The sequence below is a fragment of the Podarcis pityusensis genome (assembly GCF_964106645.2).
Source record: "Podarcis pityusensis genome assembly, chromosome: 10".
Taxonomy (NCBI): Eukaryota; Metazoa; Chordata; class Lepidosauria; order Squamata; family Lacertidae; genus Podarcis; species Podarcis pityusensis.
In genome coordinates, this window is record NC_138035.1 from 34,163,943 (window position 1) to 34,176,752 (window position 12,810).

Genomic DNA, 12,810 nt, shown 5'->3' on the forward strand with positions numbered 1-12,810 from the left:
CTAGGTGTGCCATTATATTTCTTTCGCCAGAAGACAGAGTGACATTTGAACAATGAATGTTTCACAATACTCACCCTCTTTCTTCCTAGGCTTAAGTGTGGGGCAGGAGGGAGGGCCGGCAGCTGCTGCTGCTTGTTCTATGTCTCCCCTTTTTTCATCCTAGTATTAGAGAAGAGGCAGGATGGAAGAAAGAAAGAAAGAAAGAAAGAAAGAAAGAAAGAAAGAAAGAAAGAAAAGGGGGCATTTTCTCTGTGGATGATAAAGGAGATGGAGGAAAGAGAGTGTGTTTGTGTATGTTTGTTTTAAATGTCTATTCCACCTTGCTTCCAAGGAGCTCAAGATAGTGTACATCCGGCGGAAAGAGGGCGAGCCCCCTCCGCGCCGGCCCTAAATAGCCCAGGCCACGCCCCCCCAGCCAGCCGATTGGCTGGCTGGGGGGGGGGGCAGACCTGGCCGGGATTCCCCTGTTCTCACGGGGGCTGAAACCAGCCCTCGCTCACATGGGGTGGGCGTGAAGCCCATAACCCCACCTCCTGGGCAGGCCGGAAGTGGCTTTCTCTGCATTTTGGAACTGGGGCCTACTTCTACTACTAATACTGTTAAATTTTTGATGTAATCACTTGACCTTTACTGTCTTTTTCATGTGGGGTTACAAAACCAGCCTTAAAGTGTTCAAAATATAAGGAATCATTATTCCTAGGTACGTATGAAGAGCTCCGAGTTATTTGGGTTGATCAATCACAGTTACCTCATGAAAAGCATGAGGACCAACACTAAAACTAAAGCAGCTCTTGACTTCACAGCCTCTTGTCGATTGTATTCCTGCTGGTTAGATATAAGAGAGTAATATCAGTTGAATGTTCTTCCTTCTTTCCCATGTGGTTCTGTTCACTCTGACGTGCTTCCCTTCTATCTGAAGATGTGGAACTGCAGCATTTGCATGGAAGAACCGGGAGGATGTTCTGAAGACTTCTAGTATGCTTTGAGTGCTTTTGCTGGAAATTTGGAGGACATCCTCTAATTCTGCCTCCTACAAAGCAGTCTCCAGTGCATCAGCCACACAGGTTCCTTCATCTTCAAGGTCACTAGCAAAGCATGTGCAGCCTTGGACATGACTGCAGAAGGGAGTACAAGTTGCCAGTTTCTACAGTAATTGGCAGTCAAGGCAGAGCTCCTTGGCTTCTACCTGCCAAATCCAAACCAGAACGTTACTGATCTTTGGTAAAAAACTATTGCTAGTCTTCCCCTGACCTCTAGTGGCATTGTGTGAAAACAACAGAGCACAGATCCTGCCCTGATACACATGAAGGAGTAACGCTGATTTGGAAATTGTAGGTCAGAAATTATTAAATCTTCAGGATCCCTGCTTCACTATGCAATTCCTGTAGTGGCTGGACCATAATATACAAAAATAATTCAATGCAGGTATATATATCCTTTCCAGATCTAGGTCTCACTTTTAACCCAAACATGCACTTGGGGACCTGTTTCTTAGTCTTTTACCATATATTTGTATGGTGCTCCTCTACAACCCACCTTGGATCAGGGCTTGGATCCTCTGGTGCAGAGCTTTCCAAACTTTGCATGTTGGTGACACACTTCTTAGATGTGCATCATTTCACAACACAGTCATTCTGCTTTACTAGCAAAGGGTTAAACTAACCCTTTCCAGCCCTGGAAGGAGCACGGGGAGCATTCATGTGACACACCTACACACTGCAGCCGACACACTAACATGTTACGACACACAGTTTGGAAAGCTCTGCTCTAGCAGGTCCAGACCTACTAGCTGAAGACCAGTGTTTTAAAGTAAGGTGCCACAGCATTTTAGAAATGAAGCATGCTTGTTTTGAAATCAGTCCCACTGCAATAAACATGCTTAGAACTGGACTGTAAGAGCCTGTCTAGATTATCAGCAGCTTCATGTGATGGATTGTACCAACTGAGACTGCAGCTATGGAATCCGCTATCTGAATGCTTTCCCACATTAAGAAACACAAAACCACTCTGAAGATACAAAGCTAGCATGTGAGGGAGAAGACTGTAGCACTGCATCCCATCTGATGTAGTAGTTTTGAAGGTGCATGGAGGGGCCTTTCCTGGGGGAAGCGTCCAGACATTTGATATCCCCATTTCAGTCTGAACTACATACATGCAGCGTGCAGCTGGTGACCATGTTGCTTGACAAGAACTTAGGCAACAAACAGACTGAGAATGTGATTAGTACATATAAACATGGGGTACAGTGGAAGATCATTTCCCTTAGGAAGGTGAGTTCTTTTCTTATGGTTTTTTTTTTTTTAAAGATTATGCTGATTATACAACTAATGCAGCAAGCTTCAAAATTAGATACTAACATTAAAATGAAGCAGAAGAGAATTTACACCCATATGCACATGCATAGGTATCTAAAACAACAAAAACAAGGAACTTTAATAAATAAATAGGAACAAAAATTAGAGGGAGTCTTTATACATTCCTCGTTCATAAATAATTGTTATATATTCCGATGCTGGTATTTACGAGATTTCTACCAGTATATGTGGTTGGATATCTTCTTGTGTATTATTACACCAATACATCACAAACATACTCCATTTTTTAGTAGATAGATATTAGCTTGTCAACTCTCGCTTACCCTGATTATATTAGTTAGTTTATCCATATTTACTAAATCCCATATACTCATAACCCACTTGTCCATTGTAGGGGCTTGGTATTGTTTTCCAGGAGGAGCAAATTGTCCTATGTGCAGCTGTTAATACATAGGCTATTTCCATGGCTTCTTATAGGATGAAGTCCTTTACATAGCCAAACAAAATGACTAGTGAGTTTGCTGACAGGTTGTAGCCCATGATTATTTTAAGAAGATTAGAATCATTGCCTGGCAAGAGGAAATGTGTCTCCAACACAAGTACTCTGTGTGCATTTCCCCAAGCTGGAATACCTGCCTGGGAACTATACTTTACTACTCACAGAGCTACAGATCATCCTTACGGTCCTCAGGATTCTTTGGGGGATGCCATGTGATTTAATTGTGCTTTAAATGTATGGTGTGTATGCAGATTTAAACTTTCATTCTGAGGGCAGCTCCCATAAGGTTTCTTCTGATCTCAACAGCTCTCTCTCTTTAAACATCATGAATGCAGGATAGCAGACAATGCTCTGATCAGAGGGAAAGGTAGGGTGTAGTGTGGTGCACTTAGGTAATTTTAGGACTTAATGGCCTTACACCTCAGTCCACCCCTCTTTAGATGGCACTTACTTCAACATGTGGTAAGTCAGCCTTGCTGCATTTGGAGCCCCACTGCTCATTAGGGCCCAGAGCAGGGCGATGAATCTGTGCCCCAAAGTCCTGTCCAGAGACCACTACTAGTAAGGTGGCTCCCAATGAAATTCAGAAGCCTCACTACTGACAACTTTAGCCAGATGTTGCCCACATGACCTTAAAGAAAACACTCACTACTACTCCTCACTACCCCAAGGCACCAATTAGTTGACCATTGAGAGTGGCTGGTTGTTACTAAACATACTGTGAGGACTTTACACAGACTTGGAGGCACTATTCTTTAGCTGGACTTGTCCCATGTTTTCAATATTTCCTATTACCACCCCGAGCTTGTCTTCTTAACTAATTCTGTTCCAAAACCTGTCCCAGCCTTCTAATGCTAATTGTGTATATATCTTTGATGAGGCATGCCTGTCTCCTTCTCTGTTTCCTTCTGTCCTGCTGAGGAAGCCACGAATCATAAATCTCCACTAAAATACATTCCTATATACCTGAAGGAGCACCTCCACCCCCATCGTTCAACCCCGACACAGAGGTCTAGTTACAGAGAACCAGGCAGAGGGCCTTCTTGGTAGTGGCGCCCGCCCTGTGGAATGCCTTCCCATCAGATGTCAAGGAAATAAACAACTATATGACATTTAGAAGACATCTGAAGGCAGCCCTGTTTAGGGAAGTTTTTAATGACTGATGTTTTAATGTATTTTCAATCTTTTGCTGGAAGCCGCCCAGAGTGGCTGGAGACACCCAGCCAGATGGGTGGGGTAGAAATAAATTATTATTACTATTATTACTGTACCTTTGTGGATGAGAGCAGAACTGGATCTTCCAAATTTGATAGTCTGCACCAATCGCATAGGAGAGATCTATACAATGGTATATACTTAAACCAGTTCAGAATGTGTTGTTGTTTTCATTCTCCAAGAAACCAAGAAATTTCACCACATGCTTCAACACGCAGCCCTCGGGGGTGCAGAAGGTAGTGTTTTTGCCAAGGTAGTTGGCAAAGAGATGGAGATGGGGTTGAGGACAATGGGAAGAGCTTGAGGGTTGGAGCTATGAGCACTTGGGGCCAAGAATTAACCACCCCTTATAATTATGAATATGAGATTTTGCAATTTAACCTTTTTTTTGCATGTGGGTGGGGCAGGGGAGATCCATGCAGTGGTATTGAGTGGGTTGTATTGAAAGGTGCCCATATGGAAGCAGAAGATTTCTCCTGCTGTTTCACACCTAACCTGGAATGCTGCCTGAGTTCCCTTCACAAAGTTTGGAAGCAGATTCAAAGCCATTCTTCCATTTGTGCAAACTCCTGTGCCTTGGAAACATGAGAACCTGCTGATTATAGAACTGTGTGAATTCATCAGCTAATTCTTGCACAAGCCTTTACAAAACAATGCTAGAGGCTATTTTTGCTTATAACACTAAGTGTTACCTTCATAATTATAGCCAACGTGATTTCTCCCTGTTGCCCAAAACAATAAATCCCATACCTTGGGTGTGGTTCACAAGCAGCAGTTTTTCATATTTGACTTTTGTTCTCCTCTTAATAATCCAAAAATGAAATTCATTTGAATTATTTAAGGGCACACTGGTTCTTTTGGGTCTTACAGGCAGCGTGGGACACGGGTGGCGCTGTGGTCTAAACCACTGAGCCTCTTGGGCTTTGCTGATCAGAATGTTGGCAGTTCGAATCCCCATGACGGTATGAGCTCCTGTTGCTCTGTCCCAGCTCCGGCCAACCTAGCAGTTCAAAAGCACGCCAGTGCAAATAGATAAATAGGTACTGCTGCGGCAGGAAAGTAAACAGCGTTTCCGTGCACTCTGGCTTCTGTCACAGTGTTCCGTTGTGCCAGAAGCAGTTTAGTTATGCTGGCCACATGACCCAGAAAGCTGTCTGTGGACAAACGCCAGCTTCCTCGGCCTAAGAGATGAGCACCGCCACCCCAAAGTCGCCTTTGACTGGACTTAACCGTCCAGGGGTCCTTTACCTTTTTTACCTTACAGGCAGCAACAAACCTCCTGGAGTTTTGAATAGAAAACCAAGGAATGGTTAACACCTCCTTATCTTAACTGCTACATCAACATAATTGTAAGCATTGTGTTACAAAATAAGAGTGAAACCTTACTTTGAAGCCATTAAGCTTGGGACTCATGAAATCTGGGCCCTTAAAAAAAAATGTGTGGGGAGACTAAAAGTGTAGCATTACAGACCCCAAATATCTTGAGGAGATTTTGGTCCACCAGTATCCCGAGGTAGGCTTTGAAATGATACTTTTGAAAAACACAGTACGTTGGCTTTGCTTTTGCTTTGGTTTGTAGCTTTTGGCATACTCTCACAATGTATTTTAAACTGCCCCTCACAGCCACAAAGACTAGAAGCCTGAAATTCTCCATGCTGCACAAAAGATCTGTGGTTTCTCCCCCACTACCAGCACCATTGACCTGTGGTTTACAGTGTAGTTGCCTCGGTTTAAGTGATACAGCGATACCTCGGTTTAAGAACAGTTCTGTTTAAGAACGATTTGGTTTACGAACTTCACAAAACAGGAAGTAGTGTCCCGGTTTGAGAACTTTACCTCCATCTAAGAATGGAATCTGAACGGTGGAAGGGCACCAGCGGCAGGAGGTCTCATTAGGGAAAGCGCACCTTGGTTTAAGAATGGTTTCGATTTAAGAAAGGACTTCCAGAACGGATTAAGTTTGTAAACCGAGGTACCACTGTACTCTACATGTGGTTTAGCCTTTATATTCTGCTAGCTCCTGACATCAGTCCTCTGAATTACCCAGCCATGTGGTCGTGCCACCACAGATCAGCCAGCCCATATTTGAAATCAAACTTGATGCAGCCAGGGGAAAAGAACAACATTCATACATGGGAGAAAGAAATCAATTCCAGCAAGACTCTTTGTTTCTGATAACGGGAACTGGATTATTGTCATTTTTGTCTTTAATATATCCCTACAGTTAGGAATGGTTGTATCAAAATATTTACAAAGACCACACACGAAACAAACTTCAAGAAACAGCAAGTACAATAGAAGGATGTAGCCACCAAATTACAAAAGTTGTACATAGGAAGGGGGGGAGAATGTAACAAAAGAAAGAAGAAAAATACTGTTGATATTAAACTTGCAGCCTTGAATTTGTCTCTCCCCGTTTCATGTGACTGGAGTGGAGCAAGGCAGTGAGAGCGACAGCCTCTTAACGTTCATAGTTTCCACACATTATCCTAAGTGATCTAAATGGCAAGACCCAAAGGGTTGAAAACCCTGATGCAGACAGTCACGATGACATAATAATTCTTTCCATTTCCTGCTTGGCCTTCGGTTTGCAACATTTAATTAGCTGAACTGCTTCTCATGCCCTGGGAGATGTTATATGAGATGATGGCATGGGGGCAGGGAGTGAGGAATTAAAACCAACACAACAGAGAGAAGGCCCTTCTCCGATTCCATTCAGCTACGCAGAATCCTGTGTCTGGAGCACTGCTCTAAGTCATATGCAACATTTCTTGTGGGATATAAGGTCTGCTGCCGTGGGCATGGTTTACCGCAGAAAAGCAGCAAACAAATAAACGGGTGATAGTTAGTTTAAGGCTTTTCTAAGGTATACATTATAGTGCCAAGGCAAGTCTGATATTATAAAACCCTATTCTAAAAAACAACCCCCAACCCTATTCTATGTGACAACCAAAAGAAAGTTGCCTATTGCCTATAGATGAAAAAAATTAATCCAGTTTGGTGCTTGGTCCCATGAGCCTAAGTTGAATGCCTCAAAAGATCTGACTGCAAGCAGACCTTTCAAACTTACTGCTTGTTGAATACACACATCACAGACCTAACCATTTGGTGGCAACATGGGGGCTCCATCTGATCTTCCTAGTGCAGCTGCGTTAAATAGGTAGCACAGTGGGCTCTAATGGAAAGTCACACTCTAATGACATTCATCAGAGCCCTAATAACTCTATTCCACATAATTAAGGTCCTTGCCTGCCTTCCTCTCCCCCGTCCCACCTTCTGCCACCCACATTCACCCCTCTTTTCATTCCCTGCTGGTTGTTTCCCCTCTGATCTCCTCAGCAGCAGCAAGTCTGTTCCTGGGGAAATGAGATGGTGATGGAAGTGCCTTTAAAAGAAAAAAAAGTGGCTTGCAGTGGTTTTACTGCTGGAATTTGGCTTCATGTCAGTCAAGGCATGCCTACGTTGTGTGTCATTTGCTTGTCAAGAAAAGGGAGGCAGGGTTCTGCCCCAGCGTCCCTGACAAGCACTACACCTTCCAGACTGAGTGGGAATGTTCTCCCAAATGGAAACCACTGGGAAGCATATCATAACTTCTAAAATTTAAGGAAGAAAGCTGCACCTTATAACTTTTCCAGATTTTCTGAAGTGAGGCAGAAAATGGGCAGAAGATGGGATGCACATGTTAGTTACTGAGAAAAGAGATAAGAGCTGGCTATTTGGTTCTTCAAGCACATTCCTGGTGTCAGGATCCATGACAGTGGAAAGTCTATTGCTCAGTCTCTCTCCCTCTCTCCCTGATTTATTTCTGTGATTGGGCACGTTAGGTGAGCAGTGTATGGATTCATGTCTTTGGGCAAACAGTTCTCATAGCAAAGCAACTTCGCATCCCTCCCACAAGCCCCCCATATTTCCAATCCGCCCTCCCAGTTTCTCCCCTGCTCCCCTCATTTCTTTCTGAGCACAAGATACAGAATCCCAACGATGAAACTGAAGCAGAAGCAGATCCAGGCAAGTATGAAGGAGTAGCCGTGGTGGTCTAGACTGCTTTTGAAGTATTGTGGAAAACGGGCCGTGTAGATGGAGACGGAGATCAGAATGAACAGCCCTGAGGAGGGAAAGAAAGAATAAACCTTTGGTCCATCCAAATGATCTCAAGTGACTCCTTTTCAACATGAATTCTGCTTCTAGCCCAAAGATCGTCATGAATAGCACCCCCTGCCCCATGATTATCTCGGTAATTTACCGTATTTTTTGCACCATAACACTCACTTTTTTCCTCCTAGAAAGTAAGGGGAAATGTCTGTGCGTGTTATGGAGCGAATGCCTACGGATGGTGGGGGGATCTGCTGCAGTCGTGTGCAGAGGATCCATGGTTTCCCTTCCTTCCCTCCTCCGTGGCTTGCTTTGAAATAGCAAAGCGGGAGAAGACCCGCTGAGTGGGGAGGAGAGAGGGACAGAGAGCCTGCTTGCTTTAAAGGAGCAAAGCTGGAGAGGAGAGGAGCCTTCTCCTCTTATACCCCTCTTCTGCATTATTAACAGCGTCCTTCTCCACCCACCCCACACGTGTTCCTTGTCCCTTGAGTGCTTTTCCTTCCCTCCCCACTTAAAACATGGTTACAAAGCACGGATCCACATGGATCCTCAGGATTTTTGCACTGGGTCACCCCAAATTCACCATCAGATCACATAGCATGTCCATGGCTACAGCTTGCACCAAAAAAATCACGCACCCACTGTTGCCTGGGGCCGCAGTGGTGCAAAAACGTGGTTACAAAGCATGGATCCACATGGATCCTCAGGATTTTTGCATTGGGCTACCCCAAACTCACCGTCAGATCACATGTCTGTGGCCACAGCATGAACCACAAAAATCATACATCCGCTGTTTCGTTTAGAATATTTTTTTCTTATTTTCCTCCTCTAAAAACTATGTGCGTGTTATGGTCAGGTGCGTGCTATAGAGCGAAAAATACGGTACTTGGAGAGGCATGTACAGGAGGCACTTATGTACCAGGCACACAGCCAGTAAGGGAGCCCAGGTTCTGAGTTTTCATTTAATACAAAAAGTAAGTCTCTAGCCTTCCTAGAAAGAAAGTTACAAGACAAAATGTGCATGCACCCTTCTAACTGATTTCTGTGAAATGTGCCAGAATGACTGCTCCTGCCTTCAATACTTTTAGCTAAGTAGTGAAGTAGGTGCTGTGATTTATGTGTCAGTTGTTTAGTCAGCAGGAGATAGGAATACCTGAGGTTTTCCTTTCCCCTTTTATTTCACTTTTCCTACTTCTGAATAATTTTCTAGTTCTTAGAATCTTTGTAGTTTTCACTTCCTTTCTTCCCAGCAAGACAGGATGCACTGTTGTGGATTAATCTAAGATCAGGTACTGTACTCCCTAGAAGTTCTTTCCTGGAAATACCAGCACACAGTAAATGTGGGTGGATATTAAGTTGTTCCCTGTGGCATGGCAAATGCAAAAGGTGAAAACTTTGCAAAGAGGCTTGGACGTGTCTCCTGCTATGCAGTAGCTAAAGCCAAGGCACTTGTTAAGAATATACTGTATAGTTAACTGACAGAACAATGGTATTCCTTTCAACTCAGGAGTAAGTCTCTTTGTGTTTTAATTGTGCTTATTCCCAAGTAGATGAGTACAAGATTGTAGTCAAGTTTTGGGTTTAGGGTTGCCACTGGGGAAAAGAAGGGTTTTTATGCAGGCAGAAATTCCATAGGTTAAGCTTTTTCTAGTTTGAAATACAGGGGAAACTTCACCGGTTCAAATTTTGTTACATGGGTGGCCAGCAATTTAATTTTGGACCCTGTACCCCCAGACAAAAGAGGACATAGATCAGGTCAAAATTTCCAAAGAACAAATTCCTCAAGCTTCCCTAATTGTAACCAACCTGAGCCCATGGGAAATAATTCACAATTCCTGTGAGAGAATAGCAAAACAAAGCAGCACATTCTGCATGTGCCTCACTTACAGCAAACCAGCATAATGGCTCCTGTCATGTAGAAGCGCTTTCCTTTCTCCATCGTGAAGAGCTGCACCACAAACATGACCAGGGAGACAAAGGAAAAGATGATGGCGAGGATCATGAAGGCTTGCACTGCCTTGAGTGCATCTAGTGACACACGGAAGAGAGAGAAAAAGGTGTGAACGTGAAGTCACAATCCTTGTCAAAATACATGACTGTTGTTTCAAACAGTGCACATTACTCAGATGAAAGTAAATGGACCCTTACTGAGGTCGTCTTCTTCAAAGCGAAGATCCCCACAAACCCCGTTTATACACTGAAGCCACAGGCCTGAGGAGTTTGTTATGCCCGATTGAACCTGACCTGCCATCCAGACCTAAAAGCAAAACAGAAGAAATGTGAATGTTTTTTATTGCTTCCCTTCAAGAAAAGCAGCTTGCCAGGCTAAATCTAGAAAGGAAAACATCGGCGAGTTCAGCAATGCCCTTCTAAAATTGTCAGTATTCACAAGGTATTGTAATTTATATTATTATTATATCCAAAAATGGTTGCCTCTTTTTTTGTTTTTCGCAGCAAAAAGGTTTCTGAGTTATACTGCCAGAAATCTGACATCAGTGTACAACATGGAAAATGTGCATACATGTATGAACTTTTGCTCATTCAAACTGTTTGTGACAGGGGCAGGGGAATCGTTCACTCAGATTCAGAGGTGTACCTAGGCTCCCTTGCATACTTGGCAAGGAGCTGCTTCAGCAAACACACAGGAAAATAATAATAAAAAGCAGAGTTCCGTGGGTCAGAAATGATGGAGATGTAGCCAAATACTTTGCTAGGAGGAAAAGTAAGATGTGGCTTTCAGCTGATTGGTGAGAGATTCAAAAAGGCTTGGGAAATATTGTTGGACTCCAACTCCCATCATCAGTCCCAGCCAAAATAGCCAATGATCAGGAAAGGTGGGAAATGAAATACAGCAACATCTGTAGATGACCACAGATTAGCCTACCCTCCCCACCCCCCGCTCTAGGAATGATTACTCAGAAGCTCTGAGAAGATCATTTGGCACATCTCATGAACAGTCCTCCAAATGAATCATCTGTATGATGCCGGCTTGGACAGAAGTTTTTATTATTTGTGATGGATTGTTATTGTTCTGCGATGAATTTTTTATTGAAAGCCCCTTGGGATAATTTAATAGAAAAGCAGTATATAAATATTTTAAATAAATGCATAAATAATAAAGAAGTATCTGGAAATTATGCCACAGCATGAGGGTTATGATCTGAATCCATGAGACGCGCCATTCCGTAATCTGTTGGCGGATGTGTGTGATTTTGACCTTTTTCAGATGGCTGTTGCTTAAGTGCTCCTTATGACTTGCTTTTGTCCGTGGTGGCTGTTGGGGAACTCTTGCAACTAGCAAGCTGAAAATCGATCCTTTTGTTCTGTTTATCTTTGAATGGCAGCCTTCAGCTTTTTCAGACCCAGATCTACTTGGAAGCCAAACATACATTTGGGCACTGGAGGAGGAAGGGGGTTGCGGTGGGTGCAGCCTGCCCTGGTGTCATCCCTGAGGGGGGGTGACATCGCCGCCCCCCCCCCCCAGGATGCTCGCCCTGCCCTCACAGGCAGCTAGCCCCATGTATGCTGCTCCGGGTGCTAGAGCAGCTATCTCCGCATCTGCATTTGGGGACCTATTTCTTCATTTATTTATTTTACCATATATTTATATGGTGGTGATAATGGTGGTGCTGTGATGCACCAATGTCTCAGATCATTTCTGGAGATGGGCATCTAACTCTTGGAATCACTCTAGATGTGCTGCATGGTTCAATGGATGTGGGCTCCCATTGGATCACACTTCTGACAAGGCCCTTAAACAGTCCTTGTAGCTGGTTACCCATGATGTATATAAGGGTATCCCGGCATTCTTCCCAAGTTCAGTGCCTTGCTGAAAGCGCAAGAAGCTGCTTCTGAAAAGGTAATCATTTTCTGGGAGTGACTATAATCTTCCCAAGCCTCTCTCTGGGCAGTACACAGACCACAGACGTCTGTTCCCTCGAATCGCCGCTGAAACAGGAATTGTGCCAAACTCTGGAACAACAGAGTGCTGAGAAAACTCACTGCGGTTTCCTGATCTCTTTGGCTTCAGGAGGCCTTTCCTGTTGTTGTTCAATGTTTCCCAATGGCTTGTTTTTTCAAAATAAATAAATGGCAGCCCGTTCTCAGACAGGACTATCCAGCAGGGGTCATCATAAACTAAAGCAAAGGAGCAGCTCTAGGTTAGCTTGAGCAGCCAAGAGCAGAATGCAGAAGGGCCTTTGCATTCTCATGACAAGTCAGTGGTACCAGCTACTCCAAGTTAACTCTGAAATCAGCCCCAGCAAATCCAGTGGGGTTTACTTTGTAGTTAGCAGGCTTACTAATTCAGGACTGGGTGTAAGTCATTTAAACCATCAGTCTTCTCTAGACTGTGTTCAACTGAGTCACCCTGGAGACATGGAAGGGCCTCATATAAATTTCTGTTTTTCTGATCTCAGATAAGCTTTTCAAATCCTTCACCAAAATTCCTAAAATGACACATACTTCCTGCATGCCCAAGGATTGCTTAATTGCAAAGGAAATTAGAGGGCAGGATTTATACCCCTTGATTGCTTAGTTTGTGAAGACTGTGCTTATCATTCTATTTGCTACTGACATTTGTCTAATTAAGATCATGAGTTGCCTCGTAGTCCACAAGCTGCTTTGGGTCATTTTCAAATAGGTATCTAAAGTGTGTGACATAGATTGACCACAGTGGAGATTACTATT

General features: G+C 43.7%; 2 protein-coding genes across 6 annotated transcripts in view; one reads left to right on the forward strand and one right to left on the reverse strand.

The window, feature by feature from the left end:
• The window catches only part of GSG1 (germ cell associated 1), a 123,901-nt gene that overhangs the window by 24,084 nt on the left and 87,007 nt on the right, over nt 1-12,810 (forward strand). The gene's annotated exons all lie outside the window — the stretch shown is intronic.
• EMP1 (epithelial membrane protein 1) overlaps nt 6,194-12,810 on the reverse strand; it is a 30,046-nt gene continuing 23,429 nt past the window's right edge. For both annotated transcript variants that reach the window (XM_080971290.1, XM_080971291.1), the window contains exons 3-5: nt 10,270-10,378; nt 10,009-10,149; nt 6,194-8,134 (exon numbers count right to left, since the gene is read on the reverse strand). In XM_080971290.1, coding sequence (XP_080827416.1) covers nt 7,974-8,134; nt 10,009-10,149; nt 10,270-10,378 — 411 coding nt within the window. In that variant the 3' untranslated portion in view covers nt 6,194-7,973. The remainder of the gene's footprint in view (nt 8,135-10,008; nt 10,150-10,269; nt 10,379-12,810) is intronic.